At 40.9% G+C, this 18,763-nt stretch overlaps 4 protein-coding genes and 1 pseudogene across 5 annotated transcripts; 2 read left to right on the top strand and 3 right to left on the bottom strand.

Annotated features, from left to right (window-relative positions):
* LOC104699180 (uncharacterized protein At3g60930, chloroplastic-like) lies at positions 1,580-4,003 on the bottom strand. Its single transcript, XM_010414515.1, has 4 exons — positions 3,187-4,003; positions 2,373-3,106; positions 1,928-2,299; positions 1,580-1,852 (listed from the first exon to the last, which is right to left on the bottom strand). Exons 1-4 carry the CDS (start codon positions 4,001-4,003, stop codon positions 1,580-1,582), a joined length of 2,196 nt encoding a protein of 731 aa, XP_010412817.1.
* On the bottom strand, positions 7,886-8,589 carry LOC109133495. The gene has a single exon (XM_019246865.1). It carries the CDS (start codon positions 8,400-8,402, stop codon positions 8,115-8,117), a length of 288 nt encoding a protein of 95 aa, XP_019102410.1. The 5' UTR covers positions 8,403-8,589; the 3' UTR covers positions 7,886-8,114.
* On the bottom strand, positions 9,825-11,920 carry LOC104792035. Of its 2 annotated transcripts, XM_010518058.2 has the most exons (5): positions 11,503-11,920; positions 11,191-11,389; positions 10,445-10,809; positions 10,285-10,351; positions 9,825-10,184 (listed from the first exon to the last, which is right to left on the bottom strand). In XM_010518058.2, the coding sequence occupies exons 1-5, from the start codon at positions 11,589-11,591 to the stop codon at positions 10,176-10,178; spliced, it is 729 nt and encodes a 242-aa protein (XP_010516360.1). In that variant the 5' UTR covers positions 11,592-11,920; the 3' UTR covers positions 9,825-10,175. The 2 variants fall into 2 exon arrangements, with proteins under 2 accessions (XP_010516360.1, XP_010516361.1); XM_010518059.2 differs by lacking the exon at positions 9,825-10,184 and having other exon boundaries at positions 10,279-10,351.
* LOC104792034 lies at positions 11,925-14,659 on the top strand (annotated as a pseudogene).
* On the top strand, positions 14,864-18,346 carry LOC104792032 (probable glycosyltransferase STELLO2). Its single transcript, XM_010518056.2, has 4 exons — positions 14,864-15,623; positions 16,134-17,373; positions 17,455-17,581; positions 17,664-18,346. Exons 1-4 carry the CDS (start codon positions 15,167-15,169, stop codon positions 18,141-18,143), a joined length of 2,304 nt encoding a protein of 767 aa, XP_010516358.1. The 5' UTR covers positions 14,864-15,166; the 3' UTR covers positions 18,144-18,346.

Genomic DNA, 18,763 nt, shown 5'->3' with positions numbered 1-18,763 from the left:
CTCAAAGATCGCGAAAAACATTTAATGAACTGGTATACACCGAACTCATTCTCCGTTGACACCCTGGCCAGGTGATCAACTCGCGTAAATACGCATTATTACTCAGGATTAAGCCGAACCCAGAGTTGTTATTTCGCCCCTGACTTTCATATGTAGGGATAAGCCGGACCAAGAGTATTTATTCCGCACCCGATCTTTCAATTTTGGGATAAGCCGGACCCAGAGTAGTTATTTCGCACCCAAACTTTAGTTCGGACGGAATGGTTAGCCAAACCCAGAGAATAATTTCGCAGTCCGGCATCCGAACTAAAGCAAAGGATTGATGTTTGATTGATGTTTTCTACCATCGTTTAATAAAAATTGCCGGATATAAGCTGGGAGACGTCTCGCTTCGGGTATATTTTTCGCCTGCTATAATGCGGCAGAATCTTATTACATACTCAAATAATCTTTATTTCAAATAACACATGTTACTTCCGAACTGGTGCATCATTCGCCGCGATCTCACGAACACTCATCTTGAGTCGTTTTGGCATCGGCCACAATAGCTGTAGCCCGGTTTTCTCCCAGTCCTTGGGGCGAGTTTCCAATGCCCTGGCTTTTTGTTCGGACTCATCCAGCAAGTCAATGGTCCGTTTCCTTTTTGCCTAAAGTATGGCAACTTCAGATTCTAAAGTCTTCAGCTGGCGGTCGATCCTACCTTTTTCATATGAAAGTACTGGAGATCCTGGTTCAGTTCTTGATGTGTACCTGCGATCTGCATAAGCAAAGTCAACAACGGGTTAGTTTGGAAGCGGAAATTGCAAGTTGTCTTGCGATAGTTACCTGACAAACTCAGCCCCACTAGCACGCCTGTTAATATAAAACGGCTTGACGTTTTCTGGAATAAAGTCACCAATCAGGACAGGATCCATGTGTGTCGGCTTCCGATCTGTTTCCTTTCGGCACTTTTTGCAATACACGACCAGGCATGACGGCAGGACCGCTATCCTCTCGAATCCATTCTCAATCCAATCTTTTGGGTGGGATTCGAGCATCTCAAGTTTGAGCAGCAATTCGCGTTGCGCTTGTTCGAGTGCGGCGAGTCGATCGCGGTACTCCGTGTGACAGTCTTCCACCTGATGAAGAAATTCTTCCAGGTCACGTCTCTCTTCCGGTTTTACGCGGAACATCAGCATCCAAGGAGCTCGGATGTTCGGGTAGTAGGCCATCCCCCTCTCAATAGCTTCGGCAGTCGAGAACGTCGGGACATCATTCCTAATAGGAGGGGATTCCACGCTGCTAATTGTGTTCGACATCGCTCAGGTTCAAAGTTTTTCAAGGATTGTTTAGTTCGGAGACCGCGCTGGTTGATTTATATGCACACTGGGGGGTGAAATTTCCATAGTCTGTGGAAAATGGCAAAAGTGCAAATTTCGAGAATTTGTTGAGTTTTCTTTTTTGGCAAAAGGAAAAGTTCCGGCACAAAAAAAAATAGGAAAGAAAAAGTTTCAAAAGTAAAAATGGGCCGAACAAGTCGGCAATGTTTTACGAGGGTATTCAAACCCACACATAATAAAGTTTGAGGGAAAAACAAAAATTAAAGATTAGCGTCCAAAGCACCGGTCAAGTCGGCTTGGAAGCTCTCGGCATTGGAGCCATACGGATGGTAGACGGAGTCTGGAGCCAACGTTCTGGGGTGAAGAAGTCCATAGCCCAGCTGGTCAGGGGACATGGCGAGGTCGTTTTCATTCAATTCGAGGACTTCGATCGCTTGGATAGTTTCCTCGGCTTTGGCCTTGTTCGTATCAATTTCAGCGATTTGCTCCTCCGGAATAACGGCCCCCTTCTCGATCAGATATTGTACAGTTTCCTACACTCCGGTAGCTTGGTTTAATAGGTCTTCCAAAGGGCGAACTTTCTCTTGTTCGACTAAATAAGCCTTGACCTTATTCAATCGGGTCTGCGCCTTCTTCGCTGTCCGCTCCACCTTCTCCAAACAATCCCGCCGAAGTCTTTTAACCTCAAAGTCGAGTTTGATGTTCAACTCGTTGCATGCTCCCTGCAGTTCGGATTTTTCCCGTTCGAGAATAAGCGCTCGGGAATCCAGTTTGCCAATCCTTAGTTCGGATTCGGTGATGACACCGTCCTTTTCGGCAAGAAGAGCTTCAAGCTCCTTGATCCTTTCGTCTTTAGCTTTGCTGGCAACTCGGATTTGTTCCGCGCATTCCTTCACCTTTTCAAGCTCGAATCCAGACTTTTTATCGCTTTTGACTCGCCTATCGTACAGTTGGGTCAGCGTGTTCATCCTGGCGGCAGTCTGTGAATTCAAAGAACATGCATCAGTATTGCCCGCTTAAAGTCTGAACGAGTTAAAGAATGATAAGCCTCACCATCAAGTGGGATTCGGCGACGTCAAGGAACGCTTGATGGAACTCTAGTTCATCCGCTGACGGAAGAATTCGGCTAGAGATCTTCAGGGTGCGGAAAAATTCGCCTGAAACATCACGACTTGTGACCAAAGGAGTATCGCCGAAATACTCAAAGGCAAACCGGTCCGTTTTGTCGTTTTCTCTTGCCAAACGGAATCGGTCGGCAGATTCCAGTCTGGCGTCTTTGGCTGAGCGCTTGCGGCTTGCTGCTGGCTGCGGAGCCTTCTTTTTGTGTTTCCTCTTCTTCCTTTTCGGTTCAGCTCCAAGCCGAGGAACATCTTCTTCATCGATCGGAGGGTCGGCATTCCCTAAGGCTAGGGGAGGAGTGTCGCCTTTAGCAACATCGACAGTGTCGACGTCTTCTTCGGAAGCCCGAGTGGGATCGACGACGGTCTGATCCTGAACAGGATCAACGTCAGATCGGTCCTGAGGAGGGTCTATATCGGCTTTGATGGCTGCCTGGGTTTCCCGGCGAACGATCTGGAGACTGTCGGATTCAATGACATGTGAACCAGCTGGCTCCGCAGTTCGTCCCAGCGAACTCGCGAAACTTGGGAATATTGTCCTGGGTTCGCCCATCGCTTTTTCAACGCAGATACGGGTAATAAATTCCCACCGACGATCGTTCCCGGATAGTAGAGCGTTCCTGACAGAGTGATAGTCCGGAGCTAGACGTGTGGCGCAGAATGGACGATCTGGAAGCAAGACATGAAAAAGTTAAAATTGGTCAGAGGTGCCGAAGTCAATTAGAATGTACTGGAAATATAAAATCTACCAGGATTTTCATTCCACACTCTCCGATGGATACCCAACGGATTGACAAGCGAGTACTGATCGACACAGACATAAAAGTAGTGGTTCGCCCACTTCTTGAATTTGGAAACTCTTTGACCAGCAAGGAAATTGTGCGCCGGTCTCATATTCACTTCCCAACGATTCGGACTCTTTGATGATTTGAAGTTTGACAGTTGCTCAAAACACCGAACTCCAATGTTAACTCCGACTTCGGCCGCAATGGTAAGGGCAGCCATGAAGTTACAAATGGCTCCAGGGACAAACTGGCAGATCGCTATCCTGCGTCTCTGGGCATAGAGCGATATCAGCGCTGGGATTGGAAATAGGAGGCGACATTCAGTAAAATAACCCTCGTACAAGCATATGTACCCTTCCGGCGGATTCCAGGGGCGCTGGTCGGCTTGAGGGATCAGAATTGTGACGTTGTTGTTAAATAGACCACATGAGTTCAGCATATCGTTCACGGTTTTGATCGAACTCAAACTCTTATCGCCTCCAATTCGTCCTTTATGATCTAACAAAGGATCGATATCTTCGATTGAGATTCCTAAAGGCGCGAATCGGTCTTCTTCTTGCGCCAATACATCGTGAGTCAGTTTGTTATTCCTGTCTTCATGATGAGCTGGTGGAAGAGTCTGTGATGATGGCGCTCCAGCTGAGCAGCGAGTTAGAAGAGATTGGATTTCGGAGCCCGATCTACTGGATTCTCCGATCTGTGCGACGCGTCTGGAGGTGCGACGAATTAATTGTTCGTTTTCGCTTTCCGGTGAAAAAGAGGGATCCGAAGTGCCTGCCATGATGTGAGTTCGGAGAGTGCGGAAGAAAAATGGAGATAAATAATTAAAAAGAAGAGAGTTCGGAGCAGATTACCTTTCACTGTTGGCAGGAAATGAGAAATGACGAAGGGAGGAGGCGTATTTATAGAGTCGAATGGGCGGCGACCCTACGAAGAGTCATTATGACCTACGCGACTCTTCGACTTCAGACCTAGCGGATGTGACGCAAACGACACGTGTCATCCGGACGGTTCACACTGAAACGGCGCGGAAATCCCGGGTAAAATCAAATGGTTCTTTTTGGTCTAGATCGGATATTCTCTTTCCATAGCTCAAAATATTCAAATCATCTCCCGCATATTTAGAACTGGGGGGGGACTAATTGTTGGTGTGGGATTTAGCACCCCCTACATACCGAACTAAACGAGAAAGACAATTTGGTTATTTAACTGGGAATCCGGTTAAGTGCTCAGTTAGGTCATTTAAGCCCACTTCGGATAGAAGAAGTCCAGCCTCGAGAATGAAGAACCGACTTCCATTTCGCCCGGCGGCCGATCTAAGAGATAGAGTAACTTTCCTTATTTCAGTTCGTCCGATAAGGAAAGTTAATATATTGTACGATTCATGAATATGTATAAAGGGGGAAGGACTTCTCCATTGTAAGGCATCGATTATTGAATACAATTATTGAGTTCTCTTCTTGTTCTCAGCAATAAAAACCCTAATTCTTCTAATATCAAAGCCTAGATTAATTTTCTAAGAGAGTCTTCTTTACTGAATTTGTCTTCCCCCATAAACAAATTCATTGTGGAAATCCAGTTTCTACATAAACATTGTGGTGCAAAAAGAGACATCCCACTAACTGACATGACTTGCTACTCAGGGCAATGTAACAACTTTGATAGACATGAAGCTTGAGAAAACTTGAAGGAGGAATCTTTGTTTTACTGGAGAGAAACTCAGAAGGGAACACTCAAATTCAACCGTAGAGATGTAGAGGAACCATGTGAACACCTTCAACCGTAGAGATGTAGAGGTCACATATGAACATCTTCACCTCTTGACTTCCACAATGCATGAATCTGTTAGTCTGTTACCAATTTAAACATTTAGGACATAGTTCAAACCAATAACATAGCTGATCATTATTGTTTATTTTGTGGTTAGGTGGCTGCACTGGGAGAGCTAAAGAAGGAAGAATTGATGGATTTCTTCGACGAATACATAAAGGTGTATGGAGTCAGGGAATTCCACAAAATGGAGGTACACGGAGGCCAGACATCCTTTTGGTTCGAAAATTGGTGCTCGCTAGGTTGCCTTCATCAGTTGACATGGGAATCTCATCCACATGGTCTGTTGCTGAGGCTGTCTCTTCTCATAGAAGACGTCGTCATCGTTTGGCTGCTCTGAACCAACTTGAAGATGAGTTGGATCGGTTGCGTAACAGAAACACCATCGTGAGAGATTATGTAGCTTTGTGGAGATGTAAGGCTGGTAAGTTTAAGACAAAGTTCTCCACTAAGGATACATGGAACCAAATACGGGAACTCGGCACTATCAAGGACTGATGTAAAGGTGTTTGGTTTCCCAATGCCACCTTGAAATACTCTTTCATCGTCTGGCTAGCAACTTTGGATCGGCTCGCAACGGGAAGTAGAATGCTTACCTGGAATATGGGAGTGGATTCCTCTTGTATTCTCTGTAGCGCTCCAATGGAGACCCGTAATCATCTATTTTTCCTTTGTAGTACTTCCAATCATGTGTGGGAGGGGGCGGCTTCTGCAAACCACCTATACGGCGGAATATAGTGCCATTCTCACAGTTCTCACTGATTCATCTCTATCTCCTACGCGCCGATTCATTCTGAAGTTTGTGTTCCAGGCCACAGTCCATACCATTTGGAGTGAACGTAACCGGGGTCCGGAGAAGGCATGGTGAGCTCTCCCTATCTGCGGCGACCCTCATCAAAACGTTTGACCGGTCTGCTAGGAATAATCTACTCTCCCTACAGCAGCATGGATCGATGCTACACAAGGATGGCTTGTGCATGTGGTTGGGTTCTCGTTTATGACTGCTCTTTCTGCTCTGTTTTAAATGGCTCTGTTTTGTTCTACCCAATTTTCTCAGTGAAAGGATGCATATAATGTAAACAAGGTTTTTTTTTGGTTTGAATAAATTTAACATTCATTCAAAAAAAAAAAAAAGAATACATAAAAGGTGGATGCACCGAAAAAGAAATCGATTAGTGTATGCGTTTGATTACATGTTCTATTCTTGTAGATCTTGTAGATCATGTATAGTAGTATAACATGTTCTTACTATAAACACTTCATCATTTAAAGTTTTTAGATGCAGAGAACTCTTCTCTAATACTATAAAATGTCGAGATTGCTGCATCGATCATTGCTTGAAACATCGGTTTGGACCTGATCATAGTTGTTCTGGACCCAAGAAGACTGAATCCAGTTTCTCATTCATGGGTTTCTTGAGTTCAAACTCAAAAGAAGCTCCTCCTACATCATCACATCATCATCATCTTCGAGTTGGCCTAGTCTTTTTAGCAGACTCGGTAACGATATTAGCCAGACGTTTCAGTTTGCGAGTGGCGGCGATGGTAATTCAGAGAAAACGCATTAGAGGAATGGAAAACAGAATCGTGGCAAAAAGTTACGGTTGATGTTTGTCCAAAATGTAGCAGAGGGTTTCGTGATCCTAAGGATCTTTTGAAGCATTTTGATAAGGATCAATGTGGCATTTCCATGCATAATTGATAATTCCATGAAACTATGATATCTCTTTCGTATAATAGTTTTAATCCAAGAGATGATGATTTATGTCCCATAAGATACGTGATGATTTGCGGTGGATAGGATTTATCTGTTTCAACGTTTATATGATTCATTTAATATTTGACAACTATGACCCAATAGTAAAACAATTGATATTAATGGCTTCAGCACACACGAAACCATTAATATAAAAGTTACGGTGTTAAATTTGGATACCTGATATGAACATCTTCACCTGTTGTAAAGAAGTGAATTATGATGAACCTTGATAAAACAATGAAAAATTCTTTATTACGTAAAAACAGATTCATTGTTCTATCGAACTACCAATAAACAACTTTGAGCAATGAAGTAGGACGGTTCTAGGACTTCCACGGGACATTACATGAGGAAAAAGCCAAGATAAAGGAAATGTCATCTGACAAAGACAAAGTTTTTATCTCGATCCATAGAAATCCAAGACATTCTTGGTTTTAGTCTTTTATTAGAATGTTTCAACCTCTTTACGGATCGTTGAGAGGATGTACACAAAGAAAATCTCATATAACCAAATTGACAATTGTGTACTTTTGAATCTGTAATCCCCTGGTTTGTTAGAAAACAGAGTTGTATCGTTTACGGCCCTGTTGATTGTGGAGCAAAAGACAAAGAATGAAGACTTCACTTTACCTACCGAAATTTTGATTTCAGTTGTTGTGTTGTGAAATTGTAGGATCTTCAATAATTTACTAGCAAATCAGTTCCTCCTGTATTTTTATTTATTTGTTAAAACCATTGGGACAGCGAAGATGTAGTTTACACTCTTTGTCCAAAACCGGCGGAATCATTTGTTAGCTCCAGAATATTCGGGTGTGGTTCAACGAATGATGATGATGTTTGATACAAGTTTGATATGTTCTTACTTTAGGAATCCCACTATATCATAATACTTAATTGCAACTAAACCAAAAAAAAAAAAAAAATTGCTTCAAACTCCTCAAGTTGCAGCCGTAGACAAGGAATATAATAATAATCCCTCAAAGGGTGAATAAGAAAAGTCTTCGACAATAAATTTAAGAGGTTAAAAGCCAAAGATGCGGCAACCTAACACCGAACGAACAAAAATAGAAGACAATTGAATTGAACACACGCAAAAAATGTATAAAATTAATTTCTCATCAAAAATAATCCAATTAATCCCCAGCGATGATTAAATAGTATCACAAATCCTCTTTCAAGAACATATTATCGTTTTCTCAATAATAATAATTTGTTTAAGAAACAGAAAAAATCAACCAGCTCATGAAATCTCTCGCCACACACCAATGTTTTTTTTGTTTTTTGTTTTTGCTATGATAAATAAATCAAACAACAGAGAATAACAAGAGATCCCTGGCGTCGTCATATCCCTGAGAAGATTTGACACCGCAACCAACAACACCACTAGTTCCGGATCCTAAACCACCAACCAAACCGGTCGAATCTTGACCCGAACCAAAAACCCCACCACCTCCGATCAAATCTGTGATTCCGTGATGGTGATGGCCGTCTGATGGAGGATGGTAATAGAGACGAGCCGTCTGAGGACAGTGTGAATGAAACCTCGCCGCGATTCTCACTCCGAGGTCCAACATCTCCGTGTATTTCCCCATTTCCTTGAAGAATCTATCGTTTCTTCTTCTGCTTCTTCTATGTTTATTGAATTTTTTATTTTATTTTTCTGGTGGTGTGCTCTTTCTCTTTCTTCGTGAAGAGAGAGAGAGAGAGACAGAGAGGACGGAGATGATGAGGAGGAGGAAGGCTGGTGCAAGTCGCGTTCAATTTATAGGAGCCAGGAAACCCACAAAAGCGAACGAGTCTCCGCCTTTTTTCTTTCGAGGGTTTTTACTTATTTAATTGCTTTTCTTGCATTTTTTCCCTAGCTCCCTTATATTTTAATATATTTCGTATTTGCCTCTCATCTCTATTTTAGTTGAATTAATCTCCTTGTAAGTTGTAATCTTACCACCATAACTCAACTGTTTATCACTATTTATTATATCTAATGATCAGTGCCAGATGGAGAGGGTCATAAAATGCAATTTATTTTAAAACAAAATTGGATTTAATCTTTATTAATAAAAGTATAGGGTCGGAATTAGACGAAACTGAACAAACTTATTCTGAGCTGTAAATTAAGGAAGGAATCAGTTTAGCGTTTCTTGTCAGTTTCCTTTTCATTTTTTTTTTTGTTTTGGCAATAAATTTATTTCACGTTTCCTTTTTAAAAAAATTTCTAAAAATTAAATATTAAAATTAATGAGAAAACGCGTCAGTGTGGGTCGTCACTATACCAAACAGGTCGCCGAGTTTTTTTTTTTGACTGCGGCAATACCGCGAAAGTCGCTTGAAAAGTATGCGTTTACTTTAAGCAAATATTTCTCGATGGATGGACTATATCTCATCGACTTTTTTGGACTTGTTAACACCTTTGGACTTTTAATGTTTGATTGTAACGTATGTTTTTTTCGAAAGAAATTAATGTTTGATACTTTTTTTCTTCTTACATCTAATATTTCAAACTTACTTAACATTACATGACACGTTCCATTATGAACTTACAAATGTCATAACAATTTACAATTGTCACTTGATTAATATAGGTCAACTAGCTTTTATCAGTTTAATCTAAATCTTATTACTATTATATTTTTAATATATAAAGATACAAAGTGCTGTAAATATGATATATCATACAAAGTGCTGTAAATATGATATATCAAAAAAAGACTTTGAATGAACTACGCTTTACAGCACTTGAATTGAACTATATATATTTCAACAATTAAAGTAAAATTATTCCCTAATTAGTGATTCAAATGTGTAACTTTTAAATAAATCAAGACTGATTTAGTCTTTGTAAGATAAACATAACACATGTCATATCATCCACCGAAAATTCGTAGAAGATGATACAATGAAATTTGATTATTTCTTTCATTCTTTTGATTAATTCGAAATTATTAATTATCAATTATATTTCTCTATTCAGTAAGATTTAAAATATATATTTGCAAAATCACTGAAAATATTAGTAAACTATATAAGTCATCATTCATCAACCCAAATTCTTTAACAGCTCAAAAGAAAATCCAAGGGCGAGATTTACACAAGCAAACAAACATGATGATTTCTAAGTTTATAACCAACCTTGGTTCTATATTAGTAGTTTTTTCAGCTAGTTCTCTGTATATCTAACTGAGCCACCTCTTATATAGAGCGGCCGTTTTTAAACCATATATATCTAGCTATATATATTATATACTCTGGTTATAGTTTTTGTTTTCCTAAGCCGTATTAGGATCACACCAGACTGTATATAACTAAATCGTGGGGAAGGGGGTATAAGTTTTACCTGCTGCCTCCAGCATTAATGTCTTAAGTTTTCATGCAATCTACAGAAAAATAAAGAGGGCAAAGATCAATGTCAAGTACTTTGCAGAAATTGCTAGAATATCATAACATAATGAAGCATGTGAAAGTTGAGTTTCATACCTTGTAAATAAAGGGATCAAGTCTTCCTCCTGTGCCAAACCTCTTCACTTCCGACATCTTCAATAACCTGCATCAAGATATCGAGTTCACAAATGTTGAGATGATTTGATCACCATTATAAGTCAATAGCTATCTTCTACTTAACAACGAGAGTATATACATTCTGAGAGCTTTGCTGGTATCAGGACTGTCGCCGAGAATCTGACGGATATGAACTTCAGAAGAAGACTCTGAGGAAAGAAACTCCAAGATATCTTTGGCTCTACGGCGAATGGAACTCGACCTGCTGCTACTATCTTTCATCTTCTTCCTTTCTCCTCTTAGCTTCTCATTGCTTCTCTGATTCCCGACTTTGATTCTGCTTTCTATGCTGGAAACCTCACTTGAACCAGTTGACAGACACGATTCATCTTTGGAATCAACTGAGGATGTCGAGAGAAGATCACACGCAGGATTCATCATCAACTGTGTCGGCTTGAAATTGAAGGATCCCCAGATAACCTGAGATCGGCGTTTCCTCGCTGTCTGCACAATTCAGTCAAAGAAATTCAAATTTCACATACTCAAAGTTTTCTTCTCTGATGAAATATATGTTTCTTACTAAAATTAGAGCATCACAACGACATGGAATTCATAATTTCAAATCCCAGAAAGATCTGTATCTGGTACAATAAACACTAATCCTGAATCGTTAGAACAAAATTGGGACATCTAAGAGCTATGCGATGGTCATTCAGGTGAAGAACGAAGCATTAACTTCAAAATCTTAGCTCTAGCGGAAGCAATCAATAAAATCCAGAAGTTTCTAGTCAATCAAATTCCTCAGTAACCAATTCAGATCTAGAGAGCAACAACCAAAACGAATACTCTGAAACAGAGACGCGATGAAGATTAAGAGTTTCGCACCTTGAAATTCACCAGTTGAAACGGATCTCCAGTATAATTGATTTTGAATCCACGATCTTCAATCTTCCCAAACGAACCGTCGCTGGACAAAGCCGAGCCACAAGATCTCGATCCGCTAGATCCTAACTTCAAGTTCAGGTTCGAGCTTCCTTCGTCACACCACTTCCTCACATAGCTCGATTCCTCTTCAGATTCCGACCTAATAATCACCCAATACGATAATCTTAACCAAACGAGGAAGATAACACAGATCTGAAACCGCGAACCTCATAATTAGGCACAGAAATTGAAAACGATTGAGTTTATGCGAACCTCGTAGGTGAGAAGAACACAGGTCCATAAGAAAGGACAAGAAGAGACGACGCAACCGCTCTCTCAATCGCAGAAGGATACTCCGCCATCTCTGAGTTTTTTTTTTTCCGACTGAAGCTTTCTCTGAGCTGCTGCTAATGGCGCGATGATCTGATTTTGTTTGATTTTGAATTCTCTCTCTATCTCTCTTTCTCTCTCTCTCACTACATATTCATACTCTGTTTCCGTTAAAGCAAAAAAAGTGGAATAATGATTGAAGAGCCCATATATATTAGGCCCATTAAAGGCCCATGTACATCCTCTATCTCATTCTTCGTCTTCCTCGCTTCGTCTACGAACACTGTAAATCAAAAATCTCCACGAAGCTTGATTTTTGTATATATTTAACTAAGTATATAACGACCTTTTTGAGAAATATCTTGATGACATGTCATCTTGCCTTCACTTTCTCACTCCCCTTCATTCTCAACCGCTTCTATTTTCCCGCCACAAACCTCCTTATCTTCTTCGCGCCACATCAATCTCTGCAACAATAGCCGTTGATGGCGTACCTTCGAAAATTATCTCTCAATCACGCTCTCCGGAGTGGTGGATTGATTCCCTCCGGTCGAAAGTTCGAGCCAATTTGCTTCGTGAAGCTGTTTTGACTTACATTGAAATGATTGTTTTGGGTATCAAACCCGACAATTTTGCGTTCCCTGCTTTGTTGAAGGCGGTCGCGGATCTTCCGGACATGGATTTAGGGAAACAGATTCATGCCCATGTTTATAAGTTTGGGTACGGAGTGGATTCTGTGACTGTGGCTAATACCCTTGTGAATTTGTATAGAAAGTGTGGAGATTTTGGTGCTGTCTATAAGGTGTTCGATAGAATCTCCGAGAGAAACCAAGTCTCTTGGAACTCGTTGATTTCTTCTTTGTGTAGTTTTGAGAAATGGGAAATGGCGTTAGAAGCGTTTCGGTGTATGTTGGATGAAGATGTGGAGCCTAGTTCGTTTACCTTGGTGAGTGTGGCTACTGCTTGCTCGAATTTGCGTATGACCGAGGGGTTGAGATTAGGTAAGCAGGTTCACGCCTATAGTTTGAGAAAGGGGGATTTAAATTCGTTTATTGTCAACACATTGGTAGCTATGTATGGTAAACTGGGACAATTAACATCTTCCAGAGTCTTGCTTGGATCTTTTGAAGGCCGTAACTTGGTCACATGGAACACTTTGTTGAGCTCGTTATGTCAGAACGAGCAGTTTCTTGAAGCGTTGGAGTATTTGCGAGAAATGGTGCTCAAAGGTGTTGAACCAGATGGTTTCACAATTTCAAGTGTTCTTCCTGTTTGTTCACACTTGCAGATGCTTCGCACAGGGAAAGAATTGCATGCCTTTGCTTTGAAAAATGGATCTTTGGATGAGAATTCTTTTGTTGGTAGTGCTTTGGTTGACATGTATTGCAATTGCAAGCAAGTGTTGAGTGGTCGTAGAGTATTTGATGGAATGTTTGATAGAAATATTGGTCTTTGGAATGCTATGATCACTGGCTATGCTCAGAACGAGCATGACGAGGAAGCGTTGTTGCTGTTTATTGAAATGGAAGGAAGTGCTGGGCTTCAGGCTAACACAACCACTATGACAGGTGTTGTTCCTGCTTGTGTTCGTTCTGATGCTTTCTCCAAAAAGGAAGCTATCCATGGATTTGTTGTAAAAAGATGTTTAGATAGAGACAGGTTTGTGCAGAATGCACTGATGGATATGTATTCTAGGCTGGGAAAGATCGATATCGCCAAGCGGATATTCAGAGAAATGGAAGATAGAGATTTAGTTACATGGAACACAATGATTACGGGTTATGTATTCTTAGAACGCCATGAGGATGCGCTTCTTGTGCTACACAAAATGCAAAACCTTGAAAAGAAAGCGAGCGAGGGAGCTATTCGAGTTGGTCCGAAACCTAATTCCATCACTCTGATGACAATCCTCCCGAGTTGTGCTGCACTATCAGCACTAGCAAAAGGAAGAGAAATCCATGCTTACGCCATCAAGAACAATTTGGCAACTGATGTGGCTGTAGGTAGCGCTTTAGTTGACATGTATGCAAAATGTGGATGCCTACACATGTCGAGAAAAGTGTTTGATCAGATTCCATTTAGAAATGTTATTACTTGGAATGTAATTATAATGGCTTACGGGATGCACGGAAACGGGCAAGACGCCATAGATCTGCTAAGAATGATGATGGTTCAGGGAGCTAAACCAAACGAGGTTACATTCATCTCAGTATTTGCAGCTTGTAGCCACTCAGGCATGGTGGATGAAGGATTAAGGATATTCTACAAAATGAAAAACGACTATGGGGTTGAACCCAGCTCAGATCATTATGCTTGCGTTGTAGATTTGCTTGGAAGGGCTGGCAGAGTTAAAGAAGCATATCAGCTCATGAACATGATGCCTCTTGATTTCGACAAAGCTGGAGCTTGGAGTAGCCTCCTTGGTGCTTGTCGGATTCATAATAACCTAGAAATTGGAGAAATTGTTGCTCAGAATCTCATTCAATTGGAACCAAATGTAGCTAGTCACTATGTGCTACTAGCCAATATATATTCATCAGCAGGCCTCTGGGATAAAGCAACAGAGGTAAGGAGAAATATGAAAGAGAGAGGCGTGAGAAAAGAACCTGGATGTAGTTGGATTGAGCATGGTGATGAAGTACATAAATTTGTAGCCGGTGACTCATCTCACCCGCAGAGTGAAAAGCTCCATGGATATCTCGAGACCTTGTGGGAGAAAATGAGAAAAGAAGGATATGTACCGGACACATCTTGTGTGCTTCACAATGTAGAAGAAGACGAAAAAGAGGTTTTGCTTTGTGGACACAGTGAGAAGCTAGCAATTGCGTTTGGGATACTGAACACATCGCCGGGTACAATTATAAGGGTGGCTAAAAACCTCAGGGTTTGTAATGACTGTCATCTTGCAACAAAGTTTATCTCAAAGGTTGTTGACAGAGAAATCATCTTGAGAGATGTTAGGAGGTTTCATCATTTCAGGAATGGAACTTGCTCCTGTGGAGACTATTGGTGAAGTATATATCTTGGTTAAGTGTTGATTCTTGTATAATACACAGTTGAGCAACAAAAAGACAAGACTTTTTCACTGAGAAATCATTTACCTATAGATTCTCATTCTTAGTAACAGATAGTAGTACTATATGAAAAATACTAGCCAACAAACACACTCATCTTAACAAAATTATTAGTATTAAATGTAACTATTAAACGCAATAATAATTTTTCTTCCACATCTTAAAATAGCAAAATGTGTTGTTATCAGTGGTGTGGGACTGTGGGGCAATGTAATAAGTTCAGTAATCAAACGTAAACAACAAAACAAAAGAAAGGAGAAACTAATAAGAAATTCCCAAAAAGGGGGGAAGAAATTGACCTCACAGCTGAACGAACGACTTCGCTTTCGCAGAGTTTGCATTGGATTGAAGCATAAGCAAACCTCCAAATCCCGACAACAAACCGATTTTTGCAGAGAGAGTGTATCTCTGTTCGTTTGCCCTGTAAAGGAAACTTTTACACTACTCTTTAGTGTTTTGTGTGTGTGATCTGAAATTCGTAATCTTGCCTTACTGGGTTTTGGAGGTTTATTTTTTAGTTGCTTGAGAATCTGATGTTGGTTCAAGATCGTGTGGCTCCTCCTAAGCCACCAAAATCTCGGATCAGAGAGCTTCCTCCTAGCCATAGATTCGCTGAACCCAAAAACCTAGATTTCTTCTCGTCGTGGGTTTCAGAGAATGTCTACAGAGTCGTAATCTTCTTCATCTTCATCGTCACCGTTGCTGCTTTCTTCTTCCTTTACAAAACCACCGACACTGCTTCTCTCCTCTGTTTCCAATCCCAATCAACTCAATCGATTCAATCCCTCACCCGTCCTCAAATCAACTGGAACTCGATCCAAATCGTCTCCGACAAAGCCTCACCTTACGCTAGCTTCCGTACGGAGAAATGGGTCGTCGTGTCGGTGACCAAGTACCCAACGGAGGAGCTCAAAGGTTTGGTTAAGATTAAAGGATGGCAAGTTCTAGCCATCGGTAACTCTCTAACTCCTAAAGATTGGGATCTCAAAGGTGCGATTTTTCTATCTCTAGATGCTCAATCTGAGCTTAATTACCGGATTTTGGATCATCTCCCTTACGATTCGTTCGTACGCAAAAGTGTCGGTTACTTGTTCGCGATTCAGCACGGTGCGAAGAAGATCTACGATGCGGATGATCGTGGTGAAGTGATTGATGGAGATCTTGGCAAACATTTTGATGTTGAGTTGGTTGGAGAATACGCTAGGCAAGAACCAATCTTGCAGTATAGTCACGAGAACCCGAATCGAACTGTGGTGAATCCTTATATCCATTTCGGGCAAAGATCGGTTTGGCCTAGAGGTTTGCCGTTGGAGAACGTAGGTGAGATCAATCACGAGGAGTATTACACTGAGGTGTTTGGTGGTAAACAGTTTATACAGCAAGGGATTTCAAACGGTTTACCTGATGTTGACTCTGTGTATTACTTCACTAGGAAGACTACTTTTGAACCTTTTGATATCAGATTCGATGAGCACTCTCCTAAAGTGGCCNATCTCAAAGGTGCGATTTTTCTATCTCTAGATGCTCAATCTGAGCTTAATTACCGGATTTTGGATCATCTCCCTTATGATTCGTTCGTACGCAAAAGTGTCGGTTACTTGTTCGCGATTCAGCACGGTGCGAAGAAGATCTACGATGCGGATGATCGTGGTGAAGTGATTGATGGAGATCTTGGCAAACATTTTGATGTTGAGTTGGTTGGAGAATACGCTAGGCAAGAACCAATCTTGCAGTATAGTCACGAGAACCCGAATCGAACTGTGGTGAATCCTTATATCCATTTCGGGCAAAGATCGGTTTGGCCTAGAGGTTTGCCGTTGGAGAACGTAGGTGAGATCAATCACGAGGAGTATTACACTGAGGTGTTTGGTGGTAAACAGTTTATACAGCAAGGGATTTCAAACGGTTTACCTGATGTTGACTCTGTGTATTACTTCACTAGGAAGACTACTTTTGAACCTTTTGATATCAGATTCGATGAGCACTCTCCTAAAGTGGCCTTGCCTCAAGGTATGATGGTGCCTGTGAATTCGTTTAACACGTTGTACCATTCATCAGCGTTTTGGGGTTTAATGCTTCCTGTTTCGGTTAGTTCCATGGCTTCGGATGTGATTAGAGGTTATTGGGGACAGAGGCTTTTATGGGAGCTTGGTGGTTATGTTGCTGTTTATCCACCAACTGTTCACCGGTATGATCGTGTTGAAGCTTACCCTTTCTCTGATGAGAAAGATCTCCATGTTAATGTAGGTCGTTTGATCAAATGCTTGCTTGCTTGGAGATCAGATAAGCATAGGTTCTTCGAGACGATTCTTGATTTGAGCTTTGTTATGGCTGAACAAGGGTTTTGGACTGAACTCGACGTTAAGTTCACTGCTGCTTGGCTACAGGATTTGCTTATGGTCGGATACCAACAGCCTCGGTTAATGTCACTTGAGTTGGACCGCCCACGAGCAACCATCGGTCATGGGGATAGGAAAGAGTTTGTTCCTAGGAAATTGCCTTCGGTTCACCTCGGAGTCGAGGAGATAGGCACAGTGAGCTCTGAAATTGGGAATTTAATCAGGTGGAGGAAGAATTTTGGGAATGTAGTGCTTGTAATGTTTTGTAACGGACCTGTGGAACGCACTGCTCTTGAGTGGAGGTTACTTTACGGGCGGATATTCAAAACTGTGGTCATTTTGTCCTCTCGGAAAAACTCTGACCTTTACGTCCAAGAAGCTAAACTCGATCACATTTACAAGTAACTTGCCTGTAATCTCGGTTTCACCTATTCTTTCCTAATGTAAGCTTTCTAATTGTAGTTACGTTATATACATTTCAGGCGGCTACCAAAGATATTTGATAGGTACAGCAGCGCAGATGGGTTTTTGTTTGTTGAAGATGACACAGTTCTTAATTACTGGAATTTACTTCAAGCGGACAAAACTAAGCTTTGGACTACAGACAAGGTACTCATCAAGTTGCTAGTTGTTCTGCATAAACATAATGTTTGGTGTGGTTTCCATTTGAGGAGTTTTGGTCCTTTTATAGGTAAAGGAGTCGTGGACGACAGTGAAACCATCTGGGAATGCTGACTGGTATTCGGTTCAGGTGGAATTAGTAAAGAAAATTGTTGGTACAATGCCGGTTCATTTCCAAGTCAATTACAAGGAAGCCACAAAGAAGAACGATGACACAATCTTAACCATGTGCAGCTCGGAAGTGTTCTATGTCCCAAAACGGCTTGTGTCAGACTTTACAGATCTTGTTAATCTCGTGGGCGATATGGATTTGCATTATAAAGTGGCTGTGCCAATGTTCTTCCTATCGATGGATTCGCCTCAGAATTTTGACCCGGTTCTAGGTTCAATGGTATATAAGTCAGAACCAGCTTCGTTAAACACTTCTTTGAGTTTGTATTCTGCAGAAGCACCTGCGGTTCATCCTTGGAGTATCTCAAGCGAACAAGATTTCATCAAACTGGTTCGGGAGATGGCTGTAGGCGATCCGCTTTTGATGGAATTGGTATAATGATTTCAAAATACGAATAGTAGATGCAGCAATGAAAAAATGTTTAGAAACAGATTTTACCATTTGTGGTATACAAAAATCGCTTGATCAATTCATTTTTTTTTTTTTTGGGTTCTCTTGATGTAATTTTGCGGATGTAATCATATAATTTTTCCTTTCTTGATGTTTGTAACTTCATCATTTAAAATTTTGTGAAGATGAAAGATCACTCGTTCACTTGAACAAGACCGGCTTATGTTATGCGCAATGCGTGAAAACAGTTTTCATCCTATAAATGTTCCAGTATACTACTCTATAGTCTATGCTGTAGGGCAGTTGGTAGGTCAAATCCCTCTGTCCAAGTGATTGAAGTGTACGCGATGATACATTCAATACTTTGTTAGACTTTTCCCGTTTTAGGTTGGCAAAAGAAAATAATATCCTCTTGGAGCGAGTCGAGTGACCTTATCCTGATATAAATTTATTTCTATGACGAAAAAATTAGTATTTTGAGTACCATTTTTATAAGTTTCACATCATTGTCATTTGCTTCGACCCGGCAACAAATAAAATATTAAATTTAATAGGGCAATCGTTAACATTTTACATAAAACATTAGATTATTCAAAGTTTCAAAGTAT

Source organism: Camelina sativa, chromosome 6, assembly GCF_000633955.1.
Source record: "Camelina sativa cultivar DH55 chromosome 6, Cs, whole genome shotgun sequence".
Taxonomy (NCBI): domain Eukaryota; kingdom Viridiplantae; phylum Streptophyta; class Magnoliopsida; order Brassicales; family Brassicaceae; genus Camelina; species Camelina sativa.
Note: the sequence above shows the minus strand (reverse complement) of the source record. Positions and strands in the feature narration are given on the sequence as shown.

What these genes read in the sequence shown, in the direction of transcription:
- LOC104792032 (XM_010518056.2), top strand. Translation starts at nt 15,167, where the DNA reads ATGTTGGTTCAAGATCGTGTGGCTCCTCCTAAGCCACCAAAATCTCGG. An exon ending in AAACTCGATCACATTTACAA is followed by an intron (nt 17,374 to 17,454) that starts GTAACTTGCCTG and finishes TATACATTTCAG; the next exon opens with GCGGCTACCAAAGATATTTG. An exon ending in AGCTTTGGACTACAGACAAG is followed by an intron (nt 17,582 to 17,663) that starts GTACTCATCAAG and finishes GTCCTTTTATAG; the next exon opens with GTAAAGGAGTCGTGGACGAC.
- LOC109133495 (XM_019246865.1), bottom strand. Translation starts at nt 8,402, where the DNA reads ATGGGGAAATACACGGAGATGTTGGACCTCGGAGTGAGAATCGCGGCG.
- LOC104699180 (XM_010414515.1), bottom strand. Translation starts at nt 4,003, where the DNA reads ATGGCAGGCACTTCGGATCCCTCTTTTTCACCGGAAAGCGAAAACGAA. An exon ending in TCGCCGAATCCCACTTGATG is followed by an intron (nt 2,300 to 2,372) that starts GTGAGGCTTATC and finishes TTGAATTCACAG; the next exon opens with ACTGCCGCCAGGATGAACAC. An exon ending in CGCAGACCCGATTGAATAAG is followed by an intron (nt 1,853 to 1,927) that starts GTCAAGGCTTAT and finishes ACCGGAGTGTAG; the next exon opens with GAAACTGTACAATATCTGAT.
- LOC104792035 (XM_010518058.2), bottom strand. Translation starts at nt 11,591, where the DNA reads ATGGCGGAGTATCCTTCTGCGATTGAGAGAGCGGTTGCGTCGTCTCTT. An exon ending in GTGTTCTTCTCACCTACGAG is followed by an intron (nt 11,390 to 11,502) that starts GTTCGCATAAAC and finishes GGTGATTATTAG; the next exon opens with GTCGGAATCTGAAGAGGAAT. An exon ending in TTCAACTGGTGAATTTCAAG is followed by an intron (nt 10,810 to 11,190) that starts GTGCGAAACTCT and finishes TGAATTGTGCAG; the next exon opens with ACAGCGAGGAAACGCCGATC.